We start from the raw sequence: 23,158 nt of genomic DNA, 5'->3' as shown, positions 1-23,158 counted from the left end.
GCCCAGATACAACACAGACATGCATGTGCTGTAGTTGGCTTCAAAACATTCAATGAACTTGTCAGCAACATGGTCCAGATTCCTGCAGCATGTGACATGCGTCTGCACCCATCCTGCCCCCACAGTCTCTGCCTGGCTCCCCCCACCCTCCTCCACCCCCAGTTTGCTCTCTCATCCTGCCCACCAGCAGCTAATGTCCGCCGCCGCAGCGAAGCACCTCCCACTGTATGATGCGTGCTCCACTGTGTGCCTGTGGTAAAACCTCGCCAAGTTTAGTGTTCTAGCCACTGCACTCCCCTCCCCAACTCACACATCAATCTCAGAGGCAGATGGATTCCTGTCTCCCAGCCGCATCCCAACTTTTTGACCAGTACACATACTTGGATAAATGTTCTCTGTGAATACAAAACAGCAACATTTGTCTAGTGTACCGGAGACCTCTTGGAAGTTTTGTAGACAGATGAGGCCGGGCTGTGCTAGCTGAGAGAGACGATATTTGAGCTTGAATCTGACTAGCACATGCACAGAAGCATAGGGTGTTATGAAGGCTCTGCATGATATCGTGACCCAAGGTTGAGCTTACAGTAGGTGGCCATATTGCCTCATATCAAGGGTAGTGTACGTTGGAAGACCATAGCAGAGACGTGTGACCGAACTATGTGCACGAGCGCATAACATGCTGCATTCCTTGTTTTCTCCCATTTTTGAGTGAAGCTAATTGATAGTGCCATCTGCCATCTCCTTTTAGAAAGCCAGTGCAGTGCCTTGGCTGTTGATGTGAGTTGTTTTGTCAAAGGAAAGAATTGAAAATGTGAGCGGTGATCTCCATGTAATACTTAGGCTTTAATGCCCTTTACCACTCATTCAGTGCTTGTCTGTGTTTATGTTTTCAGTGTTACAGTGTGATTTTATTTAGGTGAAATTTGTTTTCAGTCTATCTGCAGTAGTGCACTTAAAGGGCCAGGAAGGTTAGTGGAACACATTTGCTCTGCCTCTGACCTCAAAATTCCACTGTAACAACAGTGTTCAATTCCGTCATTAAAAAAAAAAAAAAAAAACTTGGTTTGGTTTAAATTTGTTTAAAGATTTGTTTAAATTGTGTGTGCCAGTGTATGTGAGCGTGTTACAGTCTCTCTGACCCTCCACACCCATTAGTGCGTTCTTCCACTAGCTTCTCTCTCGTTCCTGCTTCAATATTCAAGGGAGGATTGAGATCCATTCAGGTAATTTTGCAGTCTTCAAAAAATGCATTGAAAGACATTCCAGTAGCTCAGTGGTGCACCTGCGCTCCACTCTGCTCCCCAGTTCGGAGGATGCCAGCACCTATGTTTAGTCTTTTATGTTTAGTCTTTTTTAGTCTGTTTCTCTTTATTTCCTTTGGACTCCAGTGCTTTTTAATAATCTGTTTTGGACATGGTATGGCTGCTCCATTACCCAGGAGCCCATACAAAGGTTCATTTCTGCCTGCCTGCATAACTGCTGGAGGGAGGATTTTATGTCCAGAAAATGTTAAGATGGCAACAGCTCGGTAGGAGACAGTATGTGAGAATCACCTCTTAGGCTCATTTTACTGTTTCTCATGTAGAAGGAATTCCCTCACTATGTTCCCATTCTGAGCATCAAAGCCAACTGGGATGGGGGTTTGTCACATTCTGAATTCTAGCTCATGTCATATTTTGTCAGCATTGGCTTTGATAGACTCAGGTTATCAGTACAAATTTACATTCAAGATTAGATTAGTCTTTTACATATATATCCCCTCTCCTGCAATCATGGCTAATTAGCTGCATCCGTCATTGTAATTGTTTAATTTTTCATGCTAGTTCATTCACCCTTGTATTAGTGCCATGCATGTGAAACAGACTCTTGAAAGGTTTTCTTTTTGTATCTTGCATGCCTAGCATAATAGGACATTCAAAATCCCTTGAAAATTTTAAACTTTTTTTTTTTATGTATATATCTCCTCAACATTCCCAGTACAACTGCTGTAGAGTCCACGACTCAACTCTTGACTAAAGTCTTCACTCCGAGCGTCTGAGCCGGCTGCTGCGGCATACGCCACGCTGCTCTGTGACCCTCACTCTCCACTCCTCTCCTCTCCCAGCTTTTCCAGATCCCTCAGATGCAGACAGCCCAGCCTGCCATTCCAAGTAACAGCGCTTCCTTTCGACCCGTGTCCAGCCAGCTCATCATGATGTTCCTGACACCCATGCCCTTCACCTCATCCCAGACCGCCCAGTACTACATACTCCAGTACTACGTGCCTCAGGTACCCAGAGCAGAGAAAAGCGCCTGTGCAAATATGTACACAGTGTAGCAAATGGGTTGAAAATCTGTCTATAAACAGGTTGGCCAGCAATAAATAAACTGCTCCTAAAATGTGTAGATAAAAATATGTTTTATCTTGGAAGCAGAAATGAGAAGTTCTAGTTTAGTTTTTTTTCAGTGTAAAAACTAAATGTTTTTGTATTTTTTGCTTGTTTACTGCTTTGAATATCTCTTAGAAGTGTCCTATATGAATGGCCATGTCTGGTGCTAGGCCCTTTACCTCTGCTGTTCTGTTTCATTCTCAGTATCACCACAGTGGCCTTCCTTACGTGGGACATCCCCAGCAGTACTCCGTCCAGCCCACAGGACCCAGTACATTCTACCCTGGGCTCTTTCCTGCAGACTGCCCACTAGCATATGGTGAGTTTGGACTTCCGTTTCTCTACCCCCACCTGGGAAACCCACATGCGTGCTCTCACCGATAAAGAGACCTTTCTTCTGGGTATTCCCGCTGGCTGAAACTGGTTTTTCGTTTGCTCTCTAACTGAAACCAGTGCTTTTTTTTGGTCACCACTAGTGGCAGGGCCTTCATACTATCCTGGCCAGACCATATACACCAAATCTCCATCCATAATAGTGCATACAGCTTAGCAGCCTCCACCCACTAAGAGGGTAAAGAAAACAGTGAGTATTCCCCCTGCCTCAGAGATGAAATTAATTTAATTGTGGATTGACTTAATAGATGCAAATAACTTGCTGTTCGCTAAGATCCGTATCCAAGACCCTAACCAGGATGGCAAGGATATCACAGAGGAGATCATGTCAGGAGTAGGCATTAGCCAGAACACAAGCCCACCAGTGGGATGTCCCTGCACTACCCTTACTGCTCCACAGGTAAGCCATTCAGTCCCACAGCCCGAGCCCCTGATCTGCTACAGGCCGCTGCTGCGCGTGATCCACTCCACAGGTCAAAGTACTCTCTCATCTAGTCCTCCCTCATAATAAGCTCTGAGCTGATTGTTTGGTTGTTTGGCTGGCTTTCATTCTCTTGTCCTATTAAAAGCATCATACAATCAGCAACAAAATCTGATGGTGTAGTTTGATTTCCGGCCATTCTCTCTTCCTTCTTCAGTGATTCGGTCGCACCGTTGACCCTCCTCCGTCATATTTGACTGGTTCCAGTAGCTTGTGTGATTGTGGCTGTTCTGATTTAAGAAGGCTTCTCAGATGTGTTTTGATATTCCGACTTGCCGTGCCTATTCTTTCGTCTGCCTCCATCTTAGTTCTCCCTCACAGCCACTCGAATCCTCCTGATCTTCCCTCGTGTTCCCTCTACACAGACAGCCCACGTAAAGGTCCTGTAAGAAGGATTCAGCCAAACCCTGAGCACCTCAGCTCCTCTGAGGAAAGGCCTCTCTGTAAAGGGAACACTCACTACTGCGCTGTTGCACTTACTTTGTGTCCTCTTTCCCTAAATGTTAAGTGTTCCTCTTTCCTCTCTTTCTCTATTTCTCCTGCCCATTTATTTAAGCACCCCATGCTTGTCTGCTGTCTCTTGCTGTCTTTGTGTCTTCACCCTCCACACACACACACATTTTGTGCCTTTGCGGCTGAATCTTTTGCCCTCTTGTGCTTTCTCATTTCCTCTCTCTCTCTCTTTGCCTCTTTCTCTACTCACTTCTCTAATTATGCTGTGCTGTGCTGTGCTGTGCTGTGCTCACCCCCCCCACCCTCATTGCCATTCCCCTTCTTCTGCATGTGTGTGCAGTATCTCTCTCTCTCTTTCTCTCTCTCTCTTTCTCTCTCTCTCTCTCCCCCTCTCCCTCTCCATCTTTTCTGTCTTTTGCTAGTTATTATGTCCACACCCTCATTATCCTCGCATTTTCTACCTCAAATCCCAGCAGCTGAACAGCCAGGTAGCAGAGCAGGGGAATGTCAATGTCGGCCTGGCCCTGGAGGCCCACTGTCCGGCGAAGGCTGCAAGTCCAGCAGCCGGAGAGGCGGTTGCCTCAGGCATGCTGACGCCCTCATTGCCTTCCAGCACTGCTGCTCCTTCAGGCCTCACTCTCCCAGGCCAGGCTGTTATAGAGGCAGTCCAGGCCTGTGGAGCCTCCACTGGGGCAGAGCTGAAAGAGACTGGGAAGGAGCCAGAGGTCTTGCTGGAGGATAAAGTGGAGCCCATCTTACAGTCCAAGCTTAGGCGAAGCTTGAGTCAAGGTAAATAACCACATGCATGACATGCTATGTTAGGACACTAAAAAGACACCAGACTGATTTGTTATGTTTTACAGCTATTAGTTTATCCAACACCTGGAAGAAGCCAAAAGAGGACACTCCTGTGGGGCAGGCCCAGTGTCCTGACAGAGAGGTGATTCCTCTCTCCAGGTGCTCACTGTACCCCTCTCTGCATGCAGAGCCAGAGCTGAAGGATGGGAAGAGGCAGTATGATAGAGACTTCCTGTTGACCTTCCAGTTCATGCCTGCCTGCATGCAGAAGCCAGAGGGGCTTCCTCCCATCTCTAATGTGGTACTGGACAAGGTTAGCCTGCTAAAACATTGGCCTTAGGGGACCTTTAAAACCATTCCATGGAGAGGGGCTGATGGACTTCGACTTGACTCTGTTGTTTTCTAGATCAAACAAAACAAGCTGCCCCTGCAGCAGGTGGGCCCTCGCATTATCGCCAGAGACCCAGGCTTCAACCCAGCCTCTGCAGACTTCAGCAGGCCACTTCCTGGAGGCAGGGGTGCACCGGTGGGTCTCTCCGCTCATCCCTTCTCTTCTGTCACAAATGAATGAGCGCCTGGTCATCTTATGTGACCGAGGTCTTTGTGACATTGTTACCGCCCATAATAAAGAGCACCCATTCGTTGCTTCAGCTGCTCAGTGTAGGCCCGAGACGGCCGTCTCCCCGCAAGATCATCACCAACGTGTCCATGAACGACGAGGTGCAGCTGAAGAAGGCCGAGAATGCCTGGAAACCTGGCAGGAAAAGGGAGAACACCCAGAACCCCGAGACCCAGAAAACTCAGGTCAGCACCTCACTCCGCCATGCCCTGTTTTCAGATTTCAGAGTCACAGCCTGTTATGGTTGGCTTGAAAGCTACTTAATTTTTTTTGCGATATGCTCTTCAAGAATTGGATATTTAAATTATAGAGTCGTTGTTTAATTGGGTGGGTGTGTGGGGAGTGTGCACGAATGTAGCTATGCAGGGGGACATTGGTTTCTAGTGTAAACAGGGGGTGTGATGATACTGAGGGCCAGATCTTGTGTGCTTGTTGTTCCTTTTGTTGATTGTGGTGTTGATTTTGGTGAGAGAGTATTGTAGATTATTGAAGTGAGGTGTTCAGACTTGAGTTAAAAAGAGTAGTTTTGTTTTTGATGCATGCATAAAACTTTTGCCATTGCAATTCAGTAGTAAGTTTCTCTAGTGAGTAATGGTACTTTCTTGTTTGTCAGTTCAGAAGTATGGTTTTCTTGGATTAATGTTGTATGCTTTGGAGGCCCTCTCTGTCCCAGTGATTGCTGATGTGTCTCCTAGCAGACACTGCTGGAGATGAGGGCCGAAGGATATTTAGAGAGTGTGATAAAAGGTTGGCAGCTCCCTGCCAAAAATGTTTTATGGGTGTACTGTGCCATATGGCATGCATAGTTATCTACGGTGTTTTGTGTGAACAGTAGTGTATTCTGTGGATGATCTTGTATAGGTTAGCGCCCAGTGGTTGTGTTTAAAATATTCTTGCAAATTTGTGCGCAATTCAGCATTGGGAGAGATTGACAGATCTTCATTGCATTGTCTGGTCGGTAGGGTTATTATTGGATCAGATTTGGTTATTATGTATATATTATTTTGTTTGTAGGAGTTATATGTTGATTAAATTCTTGTAGGTAGTTCTAATGGGTTTTCTTTTAATTTGAATTTGGAGCACATGAGGGGTTTTAGTTGATAAGATTTGATAAACTGTTTGCTGCCAGTGCTACACTTCTGGGAAAGTGTGATTGATGTATGATGCCTTTATCGGTCTATATAGTAAAGCTGAGTGATTTTTGTTCATGACGAAGTTCCAAATGGCAGAGTAAATATTTGGTGAAAGTGAGGAGTTAGTCATTATGTGGAAGAACTGCTGAATTTAACAAAAGATTGGGTTCTTTGTAATGGAAAGCTTAGTCGGTAGTCTGTTTTCCTCTCCAGGAGCTTTTCCAGAAGGTATGCAGTATCTTGAACAAACTGACACCACAGATGTTTAACCAGCTGATGAAGCAGGTGATGGACCTCACCATCGACACGGAGGAGCGCCTCAAAGGCGTGGTTGACCTGGTTTTTGAAAAAGCCATTGATGAGCCCAGCTTCTCTATGGCCTATGGCAATATGTGCAGCTGCCTGGCTATGGTGAGTAACATGTTCCCATACATTGCTGCTGAAGTTCCATACAAAAGCATATGCCACACAGAAGTGAACTCTCTTTGAACCACTCTAAACTGACATGGAGCTTTAATCAGCTTCTATTTAGTAACAGAACTCTCAACACTGTCTTATACCCAAGTGTTTCTCCTATATGTCTTTCCTGTGTAGTTAAAAGTGCCCATGGCAGACAAGCCCACCAGCACTGTGAGTTTCCAAAAGCTGCTGCTGAACCGCTGTCAGAAGGAGTTTGAGAAGGACAAGGTCAACGATGATGTTTTGGAGAAGCTGCGGCACCAGCTGGAAGCGGCCAGTTCAGTAAGCAGCACTCCTGTCTAATTTACCCGACTCACCAACCCACAGATCAGGAGAAAGGGGACTGAAATCGGAAGCAGTGCTGGGAGGCGGCCAGGTCGTTATCGGGTCCAAACGCGCTGTTTCTTGCTTTTGTCTTTGTTCTGGTTACTCCTCGCAAGGCCAGCGAGCGGGAGAGGCTGGAGGAGGATCTGGAGGAGGCGAAGGACAAGGCCCACAGGAGGTCCATCGGCAACATCAAGTTCATTGGGGAGCTGTTCAAGCTGCACATGCTGTCGGAGGCCATCATGCAGGACTGTGTGGTCAAGCTGTTCATGAACCACAGCGAGGAGAGCCTGGAGCGTCTGTGCCACCTCCTCACAGCCATCGGCAAAGACCTGGACTTGGAGAAGGCCAGGGTAAGCAGGCCGCGGGCCTGGTCTGGGTTGATTTAATATTCTCAGCAGATGCTCAGCACTTGCATCGGTTTATCTTTAATATGTCATGTAAAGGTTTACGGTGCATGTGTAGATGAGTGCTAGTGTGCAGTGCAGCGACTGCACATTTTTCCGGATTTTGTCCATTATGTGTTTTTCATAGCAAGTACTTTACACAACAAAACTGAATGAAAATATTTTGAATATTGTATCTTGACTGTCCATTTTGTCTCTGGTAGGAACAACAGTTGTAATGTTGACAGTTCAGTCACCACCTAGTGTGACAGTTATTTGTGTTCAATTTTCCTGGTCTTTTTTATTGTATATTTTTTTTCTCCATGCACGCTTTTAACCAAAAAACAAGCATGTTGAAATGTTGTCTATAAAAGTTTTGCCGTCAGTGTTTTCTGTTGCTTGCCTGTTGCCTGCACTCTGACTACAGGGTAGCCAACTAATTAGGATCATCATCTATAGTGCGACTAGCATGCTGTGCTGATATCAGTGTATTATTAGGCCTTGGCAATGATTTTAAAAGTGTCCAAGTTCATGTTGTTTAGAGAAGTTGTTAGTGTGGTTGTTAGCTCTGCTCCTACTGCAGCTGACAAAATGAAAGGCTTTTATTCAGGACTGGTCAGCTGTTAGAAGGTTTTGCTCTCACAGCCTCCTCCACGTTTGCCGCCTCCTGCTGCTGCACCCTGGATTCCCCAAAGCCAAGTGCAGCTGATGACAGCACAGCTACACCCACAGTGGCAGTGAACTGCTTTACAGCACTGACCAACGTGCAAGGCAGCAGGGTTTACATAAGAGTCATAAACGTCTTGCGACATGAGTTCAGCTGAGAGCACACCTGATCGAATCGAAAGGTGAAGAATATCTGAAATTTGTCAACGTTTCTCTTACACACTCTCTCCTCTCTCTCTCTCTCTCTCTCTCAGCCAAAAATGGATCACTACTTTAAATATATAGAAAAGACAGTGAAGGAGAGGAGGGGTTCCTCACGCATTCGGTTCCTGCTCCAGGACGTCATCGACCTGCGATTGGTTAGAGACTCTGCCTGTGTTTGTGTGTTTGTGTTTGCCATTCCAGCGCATGGTGATGCAAAAGTATGCATCTGCTGATTTTGCTTTTCTAGAATAACTGGGTGTCGCGGCGAGCTGACCACGGGCCCAAGACCATTGAGCAGATCCATAAGGAGGCCAAACTTGAGGAGCAGGAGGAGCAGAGGAAGGTGCACCAGCAGCTGCTGTCCAAGCACAACAAGAGGCAAAGGTGTGGCCCTCAATTCCGTGACAGCCTTTTTCACCTGGCTGTGTGAGGCCGAGGACAAGTCCAAGGACAATCGACAAGAGGATGGACACATTTGCCAATGTGTGCTAAAAGACAATACAATAATTCAAAAAAATAATAAAATTGTGTGACAAAGAAACAAAAGTTTGACTCTAATGTATTTTTGCTTTTTCCTTTATGAACTGCAGACAAAACTATATTTAACATTTGCAGATGTTCAAAAGAAAAGACAGAGGTGAATATAGAAATAATATTATTTATTTTTTATTTTATTCTTCCTTGGCTTCTCCTGAATTCATTAGATTTCACTTTTTTGTTTGTTTGTTTTTTTTTTTAATTTTTTTGCTAATTTCAAACCAGTCCTAGGATTTTCGCACAATCTGAGTGAAATTGGTGTCAAAATATTTGCAAGAGTCTGAATCTCAATAATGATTTAAACAAAAACCTGATATAAAAAATACAGCTGTCCTATTCCAGTCTAATATTAGTCGTACAAATTAGTAGTACAAAGGTCAGGCTTTAACTTTAACTAGCTGTAACTCCTGAAGGACATGTTCAGATTTCATGAAATTTAAAAGACTTATACCAGTATTGACTTTGAGGTAGCTTACCAAATGTAGCAGTTTTGTCAATATGGGGCATTATAATATTGCAAATAACTGTTTCTCAACGACTGCTCTTCTGATCAAGATGAAATTTTGCATACTGCTTCTGTAAGCAAGCTGAAGGATTCCTAAGGATGACTCAAACATTGGCTAATGTTTTTCAGGTAATTGGCTAATCATAGAACTGGCTTCAGTGGACTGCTATAACGTTGATTCTTGTAGAAATTACTTTAAATTTAAATATCCTACTACTTTTTATGTTGCTGATGAACTGTAACACACTAGTCGTAGGACCTTTCTCCAATCTTCACAAATTTGGTATCAAAATGTTGATGAGACTGAAACATGTTGATATTTGTATGGTATATGGCCCTTACATACCTATCAATCCTTCCAAGGTGTACTGATTCATTCAAAACAGCTGAAAAAAAATTAAGACTTCTTTGAGTAATTCTTATGAAACTTGACATGAGCATTGATTTATGGACTTTGAGCTAGAATGGCAATTATAGGACATTTTTGCCAACAGAGCCCCTCTGACATATGAAAAGGTATTTAAAAAAAGAAAAATGAGTCAATCCCATTGTGTACCAATTGTGCATGAGAAATGCAGTTTATACAGTGCAATACTTTGTGACTATTTCATAAAAAAAGTTCAATACGTTTCGTAAACCTTTTTTTAGCCTGATTTTTGATACCTAAATTAGTTGGGCAAATGCACCTTTCAAACAAGTCAGTGACCTTTTGATCTAGAGATACCTTTTAAATGTAAAAAATGCAGATCTTCTTGTAAATAATTATCAAAAATATGTGTATTTAACTATCAATCCCCAAGAGCAGGATTTTTATTAATAGGCTAAAACTTAGCCATAGAGTGTTAGATTATCACCAAACTTCAATGGTGTATATGAACATACTGTGAATGCAAGTACATTTGGGGTGAACTGACCTTCTGGGGGAACTATATTTCTTAGTCATGTCGAATCAGAAAAATAATATTTATATAAAGCAATTCAGCAGAGAAAATTGAGAGATTGGTTTCAAAATACAACATTCCTGGAAACAAAACCTCAAAACCAACCACAAAGGCTGGTGAACTTAATATGGGATGTCATCAGCAACCAAGTTGTGCAGATGTGATAAAATGATTGGACCCCTTAATTGCCACCTGCAGCTATAATAAATGTAATTCTAATGTATGTCATGAATTCCCCACATGCTGGGGAGTACTTTACTATTCTTAATGATGTGTGGAGATTTTATTAATTTTTTAAAGTCCATTATCATCTAAGGCATCTCTTAAATTGTCACTTGTCCCTGTCCTGTTTAGTGGCTTCATACCCTCCTTTTTACTCTCAATGAACCAGATTGGACAGGAAAAATATATTTTAGTCAACAAGTGACAGCCTCTCGGTGCATCTATGAAGCCTATATGAGTGTGTACAGCAGGATGAGACGAGTGTAATGGCATTATGGGCTCTATCTCTCTCCTTCACCTACCGGTATCCTCATACACTCTCCTTTGAATGAAAGCATGACCATGAAAAACAGCAGTAAACAATGAGGAATGGATTATTGGTGATTTATCTGATTGGTAGTTGTCAGGAAAGACTGAGGACTCTCTTCAACATTTGTATCTGACTAGTATTCATTTTCTCACGGTGAAATTTTTTTTTTTCTGAAAATATGTTATTGCCACTCTTCCTCTTGTGCATGCCTTGCTGTGAATGAAAGCTGACTAATGAGAATCTTTCACTTTTTAAAAGTAACACCAATAAAGCCATTTATCATAAACAGGTACAGCTACACAGGATATTATATGAGCATACAATACATTAAAACTGCTACTCTACATGTTCACATGCATCACTACAATGACTGACGCATTAGACTTCATGTGGGATTTCTAATATATATAACTAAATATCAAAGCATTGTTAGTTGGATATGACGGTGAGCGTTGTTGGATTCTGCATGGACCACCACAAACCCAGAACTGTACAGTACATCCCTCCCCCACCAGATCTCTATCAGGTCCCGTAAAATATACAGAACACTTCTACATGTTTATCTCTGTTTAAAGTGAAGAGACACATCCATGCAGTGTCTCTGTTTAAGCATGTCCATCTGACATTAATAAGATCAATGTAATACATTTTCATGGAAAGGAAAAATAAAATTTTATCTGAAAAGGATGTTAGGACGTTTTGAGAAACAACCTTCATGTTGTTATAATTTTGATCATAATTCTGTGTCTAAAAGATAATTTTGTATTCCTCACAACTCCAGCCTACATCTAACCTTCATCAAGACTAGGTGTATGAAAGGAATAACAATGGCTCCAAAATATTTCTAAACAAAAATAAAGTGAAACATGGATATTTGATGGATTCAAATGCTCAACAAACAAACAGCCAAACTCAATTCCACCCATGTGAGAAGGAAACAAACAAACCAGAAGTGAACATTAAGGCCTGTACAATTAATGCAGCCTCTGGTACTACCGCAATATTACTGTTATGCTTAATATCAGCCCAATATCATTTCTAGCTCTTGGTACTCACTCGTAGGTTCCTTTAATTGGTTAGATAATGGCTGAAAAGAGTTTGAACAGGTGATTCTTATGAGCTAACTTTAATGAGAGGCTTAAAAGGAATGCAGACAAACTGGGAACTTGTGTCTGTCTGTGCTTCTCCCAGGGGGAAGGGTTGGTGTATGAAACTGGGTATTGGGGTTTCCCATGTCTAGCAGTACAATGTGGTGGAGCAGAAGGTAGTCATATCCTGTGCTTATGTTATGGTGTTACCTTGTATGTGTTTAAGAGAGTTGATTTTCATGTTTAAATGCCTTTTTGTCTTGTAGGCTCTGGTTACTCCTTGTCATATTTCAGCTGAGGGATGCAGAGGGGCTTGGTGGTAAGAAACTGTTCAGATCAAACCACAAATGGTGATGCTTTGTGTCTATATTCAGGAATTTAAGCAATCTCTGCTCTGTTCATCCCCTTCAAGTGTGGAACAAATCTGCACCACATTGGTATGGTGTAGCAACATCAGCTTCTGTGGCTCAGCCCCAAGAAGTTGGCTACCTACCTTATCTGACCAAGATGGAGGGCTCTCCTTCCAGTGTTGCATCTAAGCAAAGTAGCTCTGTGTTCCCTCAGCAAGGCCTGGAACCCAGTCAGACTGCGGGTGGATGTTTAAGGAGCGGTTCCAGAAGTCAAATGGATTCAAGTGCACAGACTGCAAGTGGCTCTGCTGGGTATTACCAGTCTGTGTTCCAAGGTGGCCAGCGATTCCCTGGACTTGTAGCCAAAGCTCAACTGCAGGATTCTTCTGGTAATGGTGAAATTCAGTTTCAGGGGCAGAGTGCTAATCATGTCTTTGGCACCCCCCAGACTTCTAGTGGTCTGTTTCAACAAGGTGTCTGGCATCAGAGGTCTGCTGGCAGCTTGGACTCTATATCCAGTGCTCAAGGTTTCCCAATTCAGTATACTGGTTCAACAATGCACACTGTGTCTGTTCAATCTGCTCCTACCCATGAGGGAGACTACAGGGCTCCATCCTCAGGCCACCCAACATACCATCCTTCAAAGAAGGTCCAACCTTCTCGTGTTCCTTCCCCTCAATCTCAAAGCTACACACAGCTGAAATCCAGACTCTTAGCTAGCCAAAGTGCCAGTGGGAGTTCTGGTGTAACCTCTACTAGCCGACAGCCCGTCAAGGATACTGAACAACATGGCAGCTCTCGCGGGGCTGTTCCTTTTCGGTTTGCAAATGGATGGCAGACATGGAGAGGGCAGACTAGCCAGTTGCAGATGCAGGGCTCCAGTGCTGGTTCTTCTATTGCCTCTACAAGCCAACAGTCTGCCAGTGATGCTTCACAAAAAAGCAGCTACTATGGGCCTTTGCCAGCCCAGGGTGCAGGTACAGGGCAGACCACTGGTTGGCAGTCTGCAATGCAACCTGCCCAGTTCCAAATGCAGGGCTCCTGTGTGGATTCTGGCTTGACCTCTACTAGCCAACAGCCTGTCAAGAATGCAGTGCAACATGGCAGCTGTCTTGGGTCTGGTCCTTCTCAGACTGCAAGTAGATGGCTGACATCGAGCAAACCATTTGCATCACAGACGCGGGGCTCCAGTGTGAGTTCAAATGTCTTTACTAGCCAACAGTCTGCCAGTGATGCTCCACAAAAAAGCAGCTACTATGGGCCTCTGCCAGTCCAGGGTGCAGGCACAGGGCAGAACACTGGCTGGCAGTCTGCACAGCAAGCTGGTCAGTCTCAAATGCAGAGGTTGAGCTCCACCCACCAGCAGTCAGCTAGTGATGTGCAAAAAAGCAGCAGTTATTATGCACCTGTGCTTACCCACAGTGTAGGAACCCAGCCCTCTAGTTATGATCATGCTTCAATACAGACTGGACCTGTGCTGGGTACAGGTATGTGGCAGTCCACTAGCCAACAGTCTGCACTACAGACTGCCCAGTCCCAAATGCAGGGCTCCAGTACTGGTTCTGGTGTGACATCTAGTAGCCAACAGTCTGCCAGTGATGCTCCACAAAAAAGCAGCTCCTCTAGGTTCCTCCATTCTCAGGTTGGGAGTACATGGCAGACAGGAAGCCACCAGTCTGCCCAGGCCCAGTTGCAGGGTTCCGGTACAAGTTCTGCCATGACCTCCCCCAGCCAGCGATCCAATGATGCTGCTCAAAGCAGCAGCTCATGTAGGGCCTCCCCTTCACAGGTTGGGAGCATGGGCCAAACTTGGAGCCACCAGACTGCATTGCACACTGACCAGTCCCAGAAGGGGGTCCCAAATCCTCCCCGAACTGCCTCCCGCACAGTAACCTTCAACCAATACAACCCAGCAAGTCAGACCCCATCCAGCATGAATGGGTTGTCCAAAGGGCATCTTGGCAGGTACTCTAGTGGGTGGGGACAGAATGCTGTGATGCAGGCAGGTGGAAGACAGCCAGTATCTGCTGTAGATTTTAATGTGGACCAACAATCTTCTGACGTGCAGTTACCCTACACTGGTTCCCCATCAAGTGTGTCCAGTGGTTCTAGCAGCTACAGCTTCACTCAGGACTTGCCTAGTCACTCCAACTACCACCACAGTAAACCCCAACTGCCTCCTACTCAGTTCAGTGGGATGGTCAAGCACTAGGCTCAGGCTAATGATGTTCAACAAAATGATGCTGAAACTATTCTTGGTTCTTCTTAATCCTGCTTTCTTAAATAAAATGTGTTGGCAACACTGCTGTCTGCTTGGTTTCTGTTGGTTAAACAATGCTGTGTGAAATTTGAAGGGGACACTAGACAAACAGGGGACTCTGTAGTGAGGTGGCTTTTTGGTTTGTTTGTTTTTTGGCCCCCTTTTTCTTGTATGCCACAATTACACTAGTTGGAATGAGGATGTCCAAACTGCTTGAGGTCTAAAGCTGTGTGGGTTTAGTGCATGTTCAGCAGAATTCACTCTGACTGTTTACAGTTCACATTTTCACATGAACCTTCATAAGACTGTATTTGAAATGGGACCTGTGAAGTACATTGACTACTGTGTGGAAGTCCTCATTCTGAATTGAGGGTTGTTTAAAACTGGCTCATGTTTACCTAAATGGTGTTCACTTTAAGGTGTATGGGAAGTGTTTTCGTTTAGTTGGTTGGTTCCTCTGTAGTGATTCTATTGAGGCTGAAGGAGCAATGCAGTTTTAGTTGAACTTGGTTTAACACATAAATCACTTATGTAAAAATTGCGTGAGGTGCTGAGACACCACCCAGTCATTTTTAGAAGAGGGTGATTTTGAAAGAAGGTGAACATCCTCTTAAAGAACACTACAAAGTCTTCCTTTCTTGAGAAACTTTTTTTTTCTTTTCTAAAAACATTTGTTGAAGGAAGAGGTTGGGGGCACAAACTTAAATCATTAAATGAATCAAATAGATAAGTCAGATTTTTTTTAAAAACACAAATGCTTTATGAAACCTGGTTAAAGAGCTGGCTGAGGCTGTGTTCAACATGAAGTGCAGGCTCTACAGTCCCTGTTTTCTCCTTGTCTTTATTGTTGATCTGTGTGAATGATGTTTCCACTTGTTTCTTGTAACCTGGTTCATGGTCCCTGTAACTTCTCTTTCCTAAGAAAGCAAAACAGGTTGAGCCTTATACTGAAATGAGGATGTAAACGCGTATGTACAATATATATTTATTTCAAGATGGCACCAGTGAAGTCGGCTGCCGTCACGACTGCTCCTTCCACACCTGTCACTTTTCGCTATCTTCTTTGCCCTTTTTGTTCTTCCTGCTATTCCTGACATCTATAAAGCCCTTCTTTCTTTCTTCACCACGATACGCATCTCGTACAGCAGAGATGCTCTTATTTCTCTTAGTCTACATAGCACTCACCTCAAGCCATCTCTAACCCCAGACCCAAGATGGCCGACGGAGATCCTGAAGGAGAACAAAAGACGCGACATTAGGAAAAGGCCTCGAGGAAAACGAGCCACCGTCAGGAACAGGCTGAGGGCTCAGGCACACCAAGCTCCCTTACCTAGCATCCTGCTAGCCAATGTCCAGTCTCTGGACAACAAGCTCGACGACCTCCGGGCCAGGATAAAGTTCCAGAGGGACATTCGGGACTGCAACCTCCTCTGCTTCACCGAGTCGTGGCTGAACTCAGCGGTACTGAGCTGAAACGGGAAACTCCAATTCAGAGGAAGGTCACACGCTGGACAGACCAATTGCTGGCTACTCTGCAGGACGCTCTGGATGACACGGACTGGGACATGTTTCAGTGCAGCAATGATGATGTCAGCGAATTTATGGAGGCAGTAGTAGGGTTTATTGGGATTCCAAGAGCCACTATCAAGAAGTTTCCCAACCTGAAGCCCTGGGTGGACAAAACCATCTACGAGGCTCTGAACTCTCACACTGCCACCTGCAACGCGGGGATCATCAGTGGGAACATGGAGGAGTACAAGTCTGTGGCATACAGAGTGCGCAGGGCAGTGAGGGAGGTGAAGCGGCGCTATTGGAGGAAACTAGAGACATAGTTCCAGCAGAGTGGCTCTAGATCCCTGTGGCAGGGAATATGGACCATCACGGACTACAGAAGCCCACCCTGCGGACTGATGAGTGCAGATGAGTCTCTGGTGAATGAGCTAAACACGTCCTTCGCTTGCTTCGAGGCTACATCTAGCAGTGCTAATGCTAACAGCGCTAGCGCTAACAACGCTAATGGTGCTATCGGAGCAGCCAACATGCGCAGAGCCCACCATAAGCCAGTGCCCTCTCATCATCATGGAGAGTGACGTGAGGAGAGTATTTAAAAGGGTGAATACCAGGAAGGCGGCAGTAGAGTCCTCAAAGCCTGCGCAAACCAGCTAGCCCCGGTATTCACTAACATCTTCAACCTCTCCCTGATGCTCGGTATCGTCCCATCCAGCTTCAAGTGATCCACCATCGTCCACGTCCCAAAGAAAGCTCGACCCTCTGGCCTCAATGACTACCACCCCATTGCCCTCACATCAGTCGTGATGAAGTGTTTTGAAAAGGTAGTCAGAGACTTCATCACCTCTTCACTGCCAGCCTCCATGGACCCACTGCAGTTTGCATACCGCCACAACCGCTCCACTGATGATGCAATTGCACATCTGCTCCACACCACACTGACCCACCTGGACAAAGGGAGGGGTAATTATGTTAAAATGCTGTTTGTCAACTACAGTTCAGCATTTAATACCCTCATCCCCTCCAGACTCACTACTAAGTTGGAGGATCCAGGATTGCATCCATATGACAAGAGGGCCTACCTGGAGGAGATTAAACACCTGGAGAGCTGGTGCCAGGAAAATAATCTCCTCCTTAACATCAGCCAGACAAAGGAGCTGATTGTGGACTGCAGCAAGAAGCAGGAGCGGCACTACCAACCTGTGAGGATCAATGGAACCACGGTGGAGAGAGTAGACAGTTTCAGGTACCTTGGAGTTCACATCTCGCAGGACCTGTCCTGGTCCCGCCACACCAACTGCCTGGCAAAGAAGGCTTGTCAGCGTCTTTACCACCTCAGATGCTTAAGAGAAAGAGATCATTCCAAATTACCTCTATAAGGCTTCATATAATAAGCTCTGTTAGCTTCAGAGATGTACTATATCTGTAGCCTTTAACAGCAGGCTACGCTTCACACCACGTCTCTTCTGCCCTCAGGCGGTTGGCAGAGATTGCTAACCTGCAGGAGTACCTGGAGAAAGAGGACATCAAGAAGGAGTTATCAACAATTCTTATCAATGCACATGTTCTGGAAAAAACTTATGTGAGGGAAAGGCTATCATGTTATTTGAATAGTCAAAATTTTAGCACAGAGTTACTGTGTGTGGTTCCCACAAGTGGATATATTTCAAAACACTATAAAACTCTTAATGACAGTCCTCTGAACTTGCATAAAGCCTATTCCTTACCCTTCAATGATCCACTGGCATGATGTTGAATCGTCTTTGAAAACTGAAACATTCTCATAAAACAAATTCAGTGCATTGCAAGCATGTTTAGCATTGATTCTAGTCTTAAATCAAAGATGAGGAATAATACCCGTTTCTTGAAATATTGCAAAATTTCTCTTTGAATTTGGAAAAGAAATGCATTTTAGTCATTTTACATATTTTTGAACCCTGAGTGATACCTTACACCTTGGACAGCTCCTTTTTAAACAGCAGGCTGATCTCTTGCCAATAAAGTCATCAAATGAACTCTAAGTTGATAAAAAAAATAATTAAAAATTGTAACAAATCAGTAATGCCAATTAACCCCTATATGCGCCAACGCAGATACATACACATACAATTAGATGGAAAATAGCCTTCTGTAATTACAAAATTGACTTATTCAACCGTACCTTGTTCAGTAAAGTTCACCTATGATTAGGTTTAATTCACTCTATTGTCTTCCAACTTTATAACTGCTGAAATCTGTCAAGTGAAATGACATATAAATGCTTGCGCTCACCTTTATATACTTGTAGTGACGTCAAAGATGTTGTGATGTCATATGCATTGTGACATTTCTAGAATGCTGCACTGACATTTTGGTTATTGGGAAAATAAGTCAATAGTTCAAAAAATATTTGAAATCCCTATTTTTAGCAGCAGCCGAGTAAGTAGCTGATAGATGGGTACTGGTAGATGGGTACATCTTTCTTCAAAAGAACCCTTATATGACTTTCAATTTTTTTTTCTTCATGTAAAGAGACCCTTTTATGTGTAACAAAAAAATAATGTGATTTGTCAAACATCCAATTTCAAACAAAATATGCCCCAAAAAAGACCAAACCAAAGACTTAAAGAATACTAATAAGAGATTAATTATCTGCAAAATTTACAAAGATTTGTACTGTAAAGCATGACATTTACTGTTTGTGAACAAATCAGGATCAATAATATCCAGTAAAGTGGTGGGTATATTTTGGAGAAAAGTTACATATTAAACTTATTTTCCTCAAAATCTTCATTTTGATTAACATTTGAGGTATGAAACCTAATAAGTAAGAAGTTCCTGAAACATTGGTTGTACATGCACTTGCATAAAGTGATCAATCGGTCTGGCTACAAACCAGCACATTCTACAGAAACGGCCCTCATAGCATGTGACGAAAAAACTTCATGCTGGTAAAGCTGCCAAACAGTCATCTGTTTTGATTCTTCTAGTCCTTTCAGCAGCCTTTGACATTCTTCTCTAATCTAACACGGTCTTGCAGATTTCTCCTTTGTAACATATGAAAGATTCTGCCCTATCTCTCGCAGGACGCTACCCAGGTGCTTGTGTAGTCTTTTGTGATCTCAAAGCTAGACTACTGCAACTCGCTACTTGCTGGTCTTCCTCTAAGAGCCATCAGCCCTCTACAACTTGTCCAGAATGCAGCAGCACGACTGGTCTTCAATCTTCCGAAGTTTACACGTTACTCCACTGCTGCACTCCCTTCACTGGCTCCCAGTAGCTGCACACATCAGATTTAAAACCTTGATGCTTGCCTACAAAAGCCAAAAATGGATCATCCCCTTCATACATGAAGTCAATGGTCAAAGCCCGATCCGTTGCTTGAGCACTTTGAACCTCAAGTACGGCTCGGCTTGAAATTCCTTGCTTCAGTTCTCATTGACGACAAGCATCGAGACTATTTTCTGTCCTGGCTCCAAGATGGTGAAATGAACTCCCACTTGCTGTCCAGTCAGCAGAGTCCTTTGCAGTCTTCAAATGCAGACTGAAGACCCATCTATTTGCAGACTAGTTAAAGGACAACTGACACTGCTCCCATATTGACTGACTAAATTTGTACTTATTGTAGGGTATTGTTTATGTTGTTTAAAAAACTCTAGCACTTATTGTTTATTGCACTTATCATTGTTTAAGATAGACCTTATGTATTTTGTACTTCTAGGTATCAGCATTGATCCCTGTATTCTACAGTATTCTAGTTCATTGGTATGTGGGACTCTAACCTACTGTACTGTACTAAGATATTCTATGAGTAAAGGACAAAGCACTTTTGTAAGTCGCTCTGGATAAGAGCATCTGCTAAATGCTGTAAATGTAAATGTAAATGTAATCAAAAACCAGCCATTTTTGCACATTTTCAGCAAATTGATGTTTCAGGCTTTATTGATGATTTGAGCGTTGCCTTGTAAAGAACGATAACATCCTCGTGAAACGTGACGAGATGGGGGAAACATCTTCACTACCTATCATAAGACAAAAAAGTTATTGATTTTTAAAAAATGGATATAACTGTGATATTCTGTCTAACAACTAAATTGTCATATGTGTTTCTAGCAATATGTTCTTACCTGTAGTTGCAGCAGCAGCTACAGTGTTAGGGTGCTCCTTGCTTTTCTTTTTGAGTTTCTAACAAAAACAAAACAATGATTTAGTAGAAAAATATCAGAGCATAAGTAAATTTATAACTAAAAGTACAGATACAAACCAGTAATAATGCAACAGAATATAATTTAGAACAAATTATGTCATTTATGCAAAATGATATATACACATTCAGTGTGAAAGGAAATTCAAATATGCACTACTTTAAAAATTAATAATGTAACAAAATCTAAATAAGAAATAAGTCAAATGTTTTACCTTTAAGTTCTTTGAGACCTTACTGAAGGGGAATAGGAAATGCAATCTCCCCTTCTGGGCTTTCATGGTTTTGCTCTGATTGTCCAGAGCAGGCTCAGTACATGGTGACCTAGCAGACATCTCAGACTGTAGTGATGGAGAGCTATGTATATCGATGCTGAACAGGGAAGACCAGTCATTGTGTACACTGGGGGACTCTTGAGCCTTCTTCACAGAGGGTGGGACAACCAACTCCATAACTTGGCTTGCCATGACGTCGGAGGAGGTGTTCATACTATCTGTGCATAGCTCTGATGATGCCTGTGATGATTTCAAGTCATCCTGCTCTAGGTAGATTGGCATGACCATACCACAGAGCTCACAAGATGAGACCCCTTCAAGGTCAGGATTTATTAAATGACGGGACAAAAAATGTGTCCTTCCTTTTATGTGGGGATTGATGTCTTGCGACAGTTCAGCAAATTCCTCCATCTCATCATCAAAGCGCTGAAGCATATCCGAAACCGGAGAGCCAGCTATAGGAATGGTACTTATAGGTCTAGATGTACCATCGTCATGGACATCTGAGGATAACGATGTCAAACTCTCAGTATCTCCTATCAGAAGCTCACTCATTGCTTCTGAATTTGTATCTTCCATAGTCGAGTGGAATTTCATCACAATTTGGTCTCTCTCATGGTCATCCAGGCAACTGCGATGCGTATCAATAACTGCAGTCCTAACATCTCTGCTTAGAGAGTCTATATGAGCTGTCCCCTCCTTCACATGGACTGAAGCTGAATGATTTATCTCACAAGATCTGGTACGGAAAGCATTCAGCAAATCTGCAGTTTCCTTCTTGGAATTTGAAAGCAACACTGATTTTAGATCAACATCTAACATTTCTTCCAGAGATGAAAGAAGACCCATCACAGTTACTTCAGTGACAATGTCCGCAATGAATGAACCCATATGAGAGATCATGACCTTTGTCTCCTGTGAAAGAAAGGAGAGATAACATAGAAAGGCGAACATTGAAAATTGCTCCAAAATGGTTTTGGTTGTTTGGTTTAGAATTAATATGAATCCCATTTAAAATATGTTGATGTGTAAGCAATGTAGTATGACTTACTGGACTAGGGATTGCTTTCCGGATAGATGTCCACTGCCTAAAAGAATGTGAATAAAAGCATTCTTTAGAACTATAATTAATATTTATTCTAAAAATCTCATACATTCAAAAGTATACCAAAAATAAAAATGATAAATTGAAAAAGCAGAAGAAGAAGAAGAAGAAGAAGAAGAAGAAGAAGAAGAAGAAGAAGAAGAAGTTTAAAAATGGCATACTCATGAGTCAGATCCATCACAAAATGGGTCAAGATTGGTGCAATATCGAGCTTCTCCAAGTCTGGGATGATTTTTTTGGCTCTATCAAGGAGCATTTTGCTGTCATTCCTCACAGGTTTATTCTCGTCTTGTCTTGTGCTTTTGGACTTGCTCTTGTTTTGAGAACCATAGAAGAGGTTGAATAAAAAGAAATTAAATATCAGGATAACATAACAACTGTGCTGACATCTCACTTATTAGCAACAATTCGATTTTATGATGAATAACAAATTTGGCCATTTTAAACTCACCTTTTTAAATACTGAAGAAGCCCGTGCCACTTTTGGAGGTGAAGGAATTTTACTATGGAAACAAAAAAAATATATAAGGAAATGTTGTTCGTTTGTCATTCTTCAAACATCAACAGCCTGAACTAAAATCCATGATCAAATTATTTTGAGAGAGCTTGTGTCTAAGTTTATAGATTGTTATTCTTATTCTCTATTTAATGGATGAATCACTCATAGAGCTCAGGTCCATGTTGTATTTTGTTAATTGCACAATACAATCAAAATTATTTTATTCTACTTTAGCACATTATAAGGAAAATAAGACTAATTCCTTTAACATTACTTCCTAATCTTTTAAAATAACAAGGCTGATGAAACATGTTTCATCTGTTTCATGTTTCATCGTTCCGATACTTTGGAATAGTCCAGAAAGTATTTAGAGTGCAAGCTCTATTGGTGTTTAATACAGATTAAATAGTGGCTTGTTTAGCTTGATCTAATTGTTCAGCTTGTTTAGCCGGTTTAATTTAAATTCTGTTTCAATTAATTTCATTTTCTACATTTATATTTTGTGACTTTTAACTGTTTTATTTGATCAATGTTTTATTACTGAATACTGTTCGTTCATTGCAGTGTAAAGCACCTTGAGATTTTGGGTTCTATAAGGAATATGCTATATAAATAAGAATCATTTTAAATTAATATTGTTATTCTAAGATTTTTTAACATTGTAGTGCAAAGGCCTTACATCTTCCTGCCAAAAAGACGCTTCTGTTTCTCCATTTGTCCTGGTCCAAGTTTTCTTAGGACTCTCCTGGAATACTTTGTTCTGAAAAGGCAATATGAAGTCAAAAGCATAAATCATTTTTACAGTTTGGTGGACAGACAGCAATCTAACATGTAAGCAGGCAGGCTTGAGGATCAGAAGGCAGACAGTTATACATGTGAATGGCAGTCAGTTCAGAAAGACTGTCAGTATGCAGACCAACACTCATGGAGGACAGAAAACAGGCAAGAAAGCAATCAGAATGGCAGCACACCTTTACAGGCAAATTTCAACAGGCAAGCAGCTGGGTATGCATATCCCTAAACCATTAGTTCCAAAGGCTAAATCTTACTGCATTGAATACAAAAAGTTTATGAATGGTTTAAACTGAT

The 23,158-nt window shown here is 42.7% G+C and overlaps 1 protein-coding gene across 1 annotated transcript; it reads left to right on the top strand.

The window, feature by feature from the left end:
* Window positions 1–230: 230 nt before the first annotated feature.
* LOC145659180 (eukaryotic translation initiation factor 4 gamma 3-like) lies at window positions 231–8,715 on the top strand. Its single transcript, XM_081720323.1, has 9 exons — window positions 231–255; window positions 4,683–4,807; window positions 4,901–5,020; window positions 5,146–5,298; window positions 6,460–6,657; window positions 6,841–6,987; window positions 7,146–7,382; window positions 8,336–8,440; window positions 8,533–8,715. Exons 1-9 carry the CDS (start codon window positions 231–233, stop codon window positions 8,713–8,715), a joined length of 1,293 nt encoding a protein of 430 aa, XP_081576449.1.
* Window positions 8,716–23,158: the final 14,443 nt, after the last annotated feature.

The sequence above is a fragment of the Electrophorus electricus genome, chromosome 9, assembly GCF_041902795.1.
Source record: "Electrophorus electricus isolate QZ-2024a chromosome 9, ASM4190279v1, whole genome shotgun sequence".
In the NCBI taxonomy this organism is placed as follows: Eukaryota; Metazoa; Chordata; class Actinopteri; order Gymnotiformes; family Gymnotidae; genus Electrophorus; species Electrophorus electricus.
This window is presented reverse-complemented; position numbering and strand designations above follow the sequence as displayed.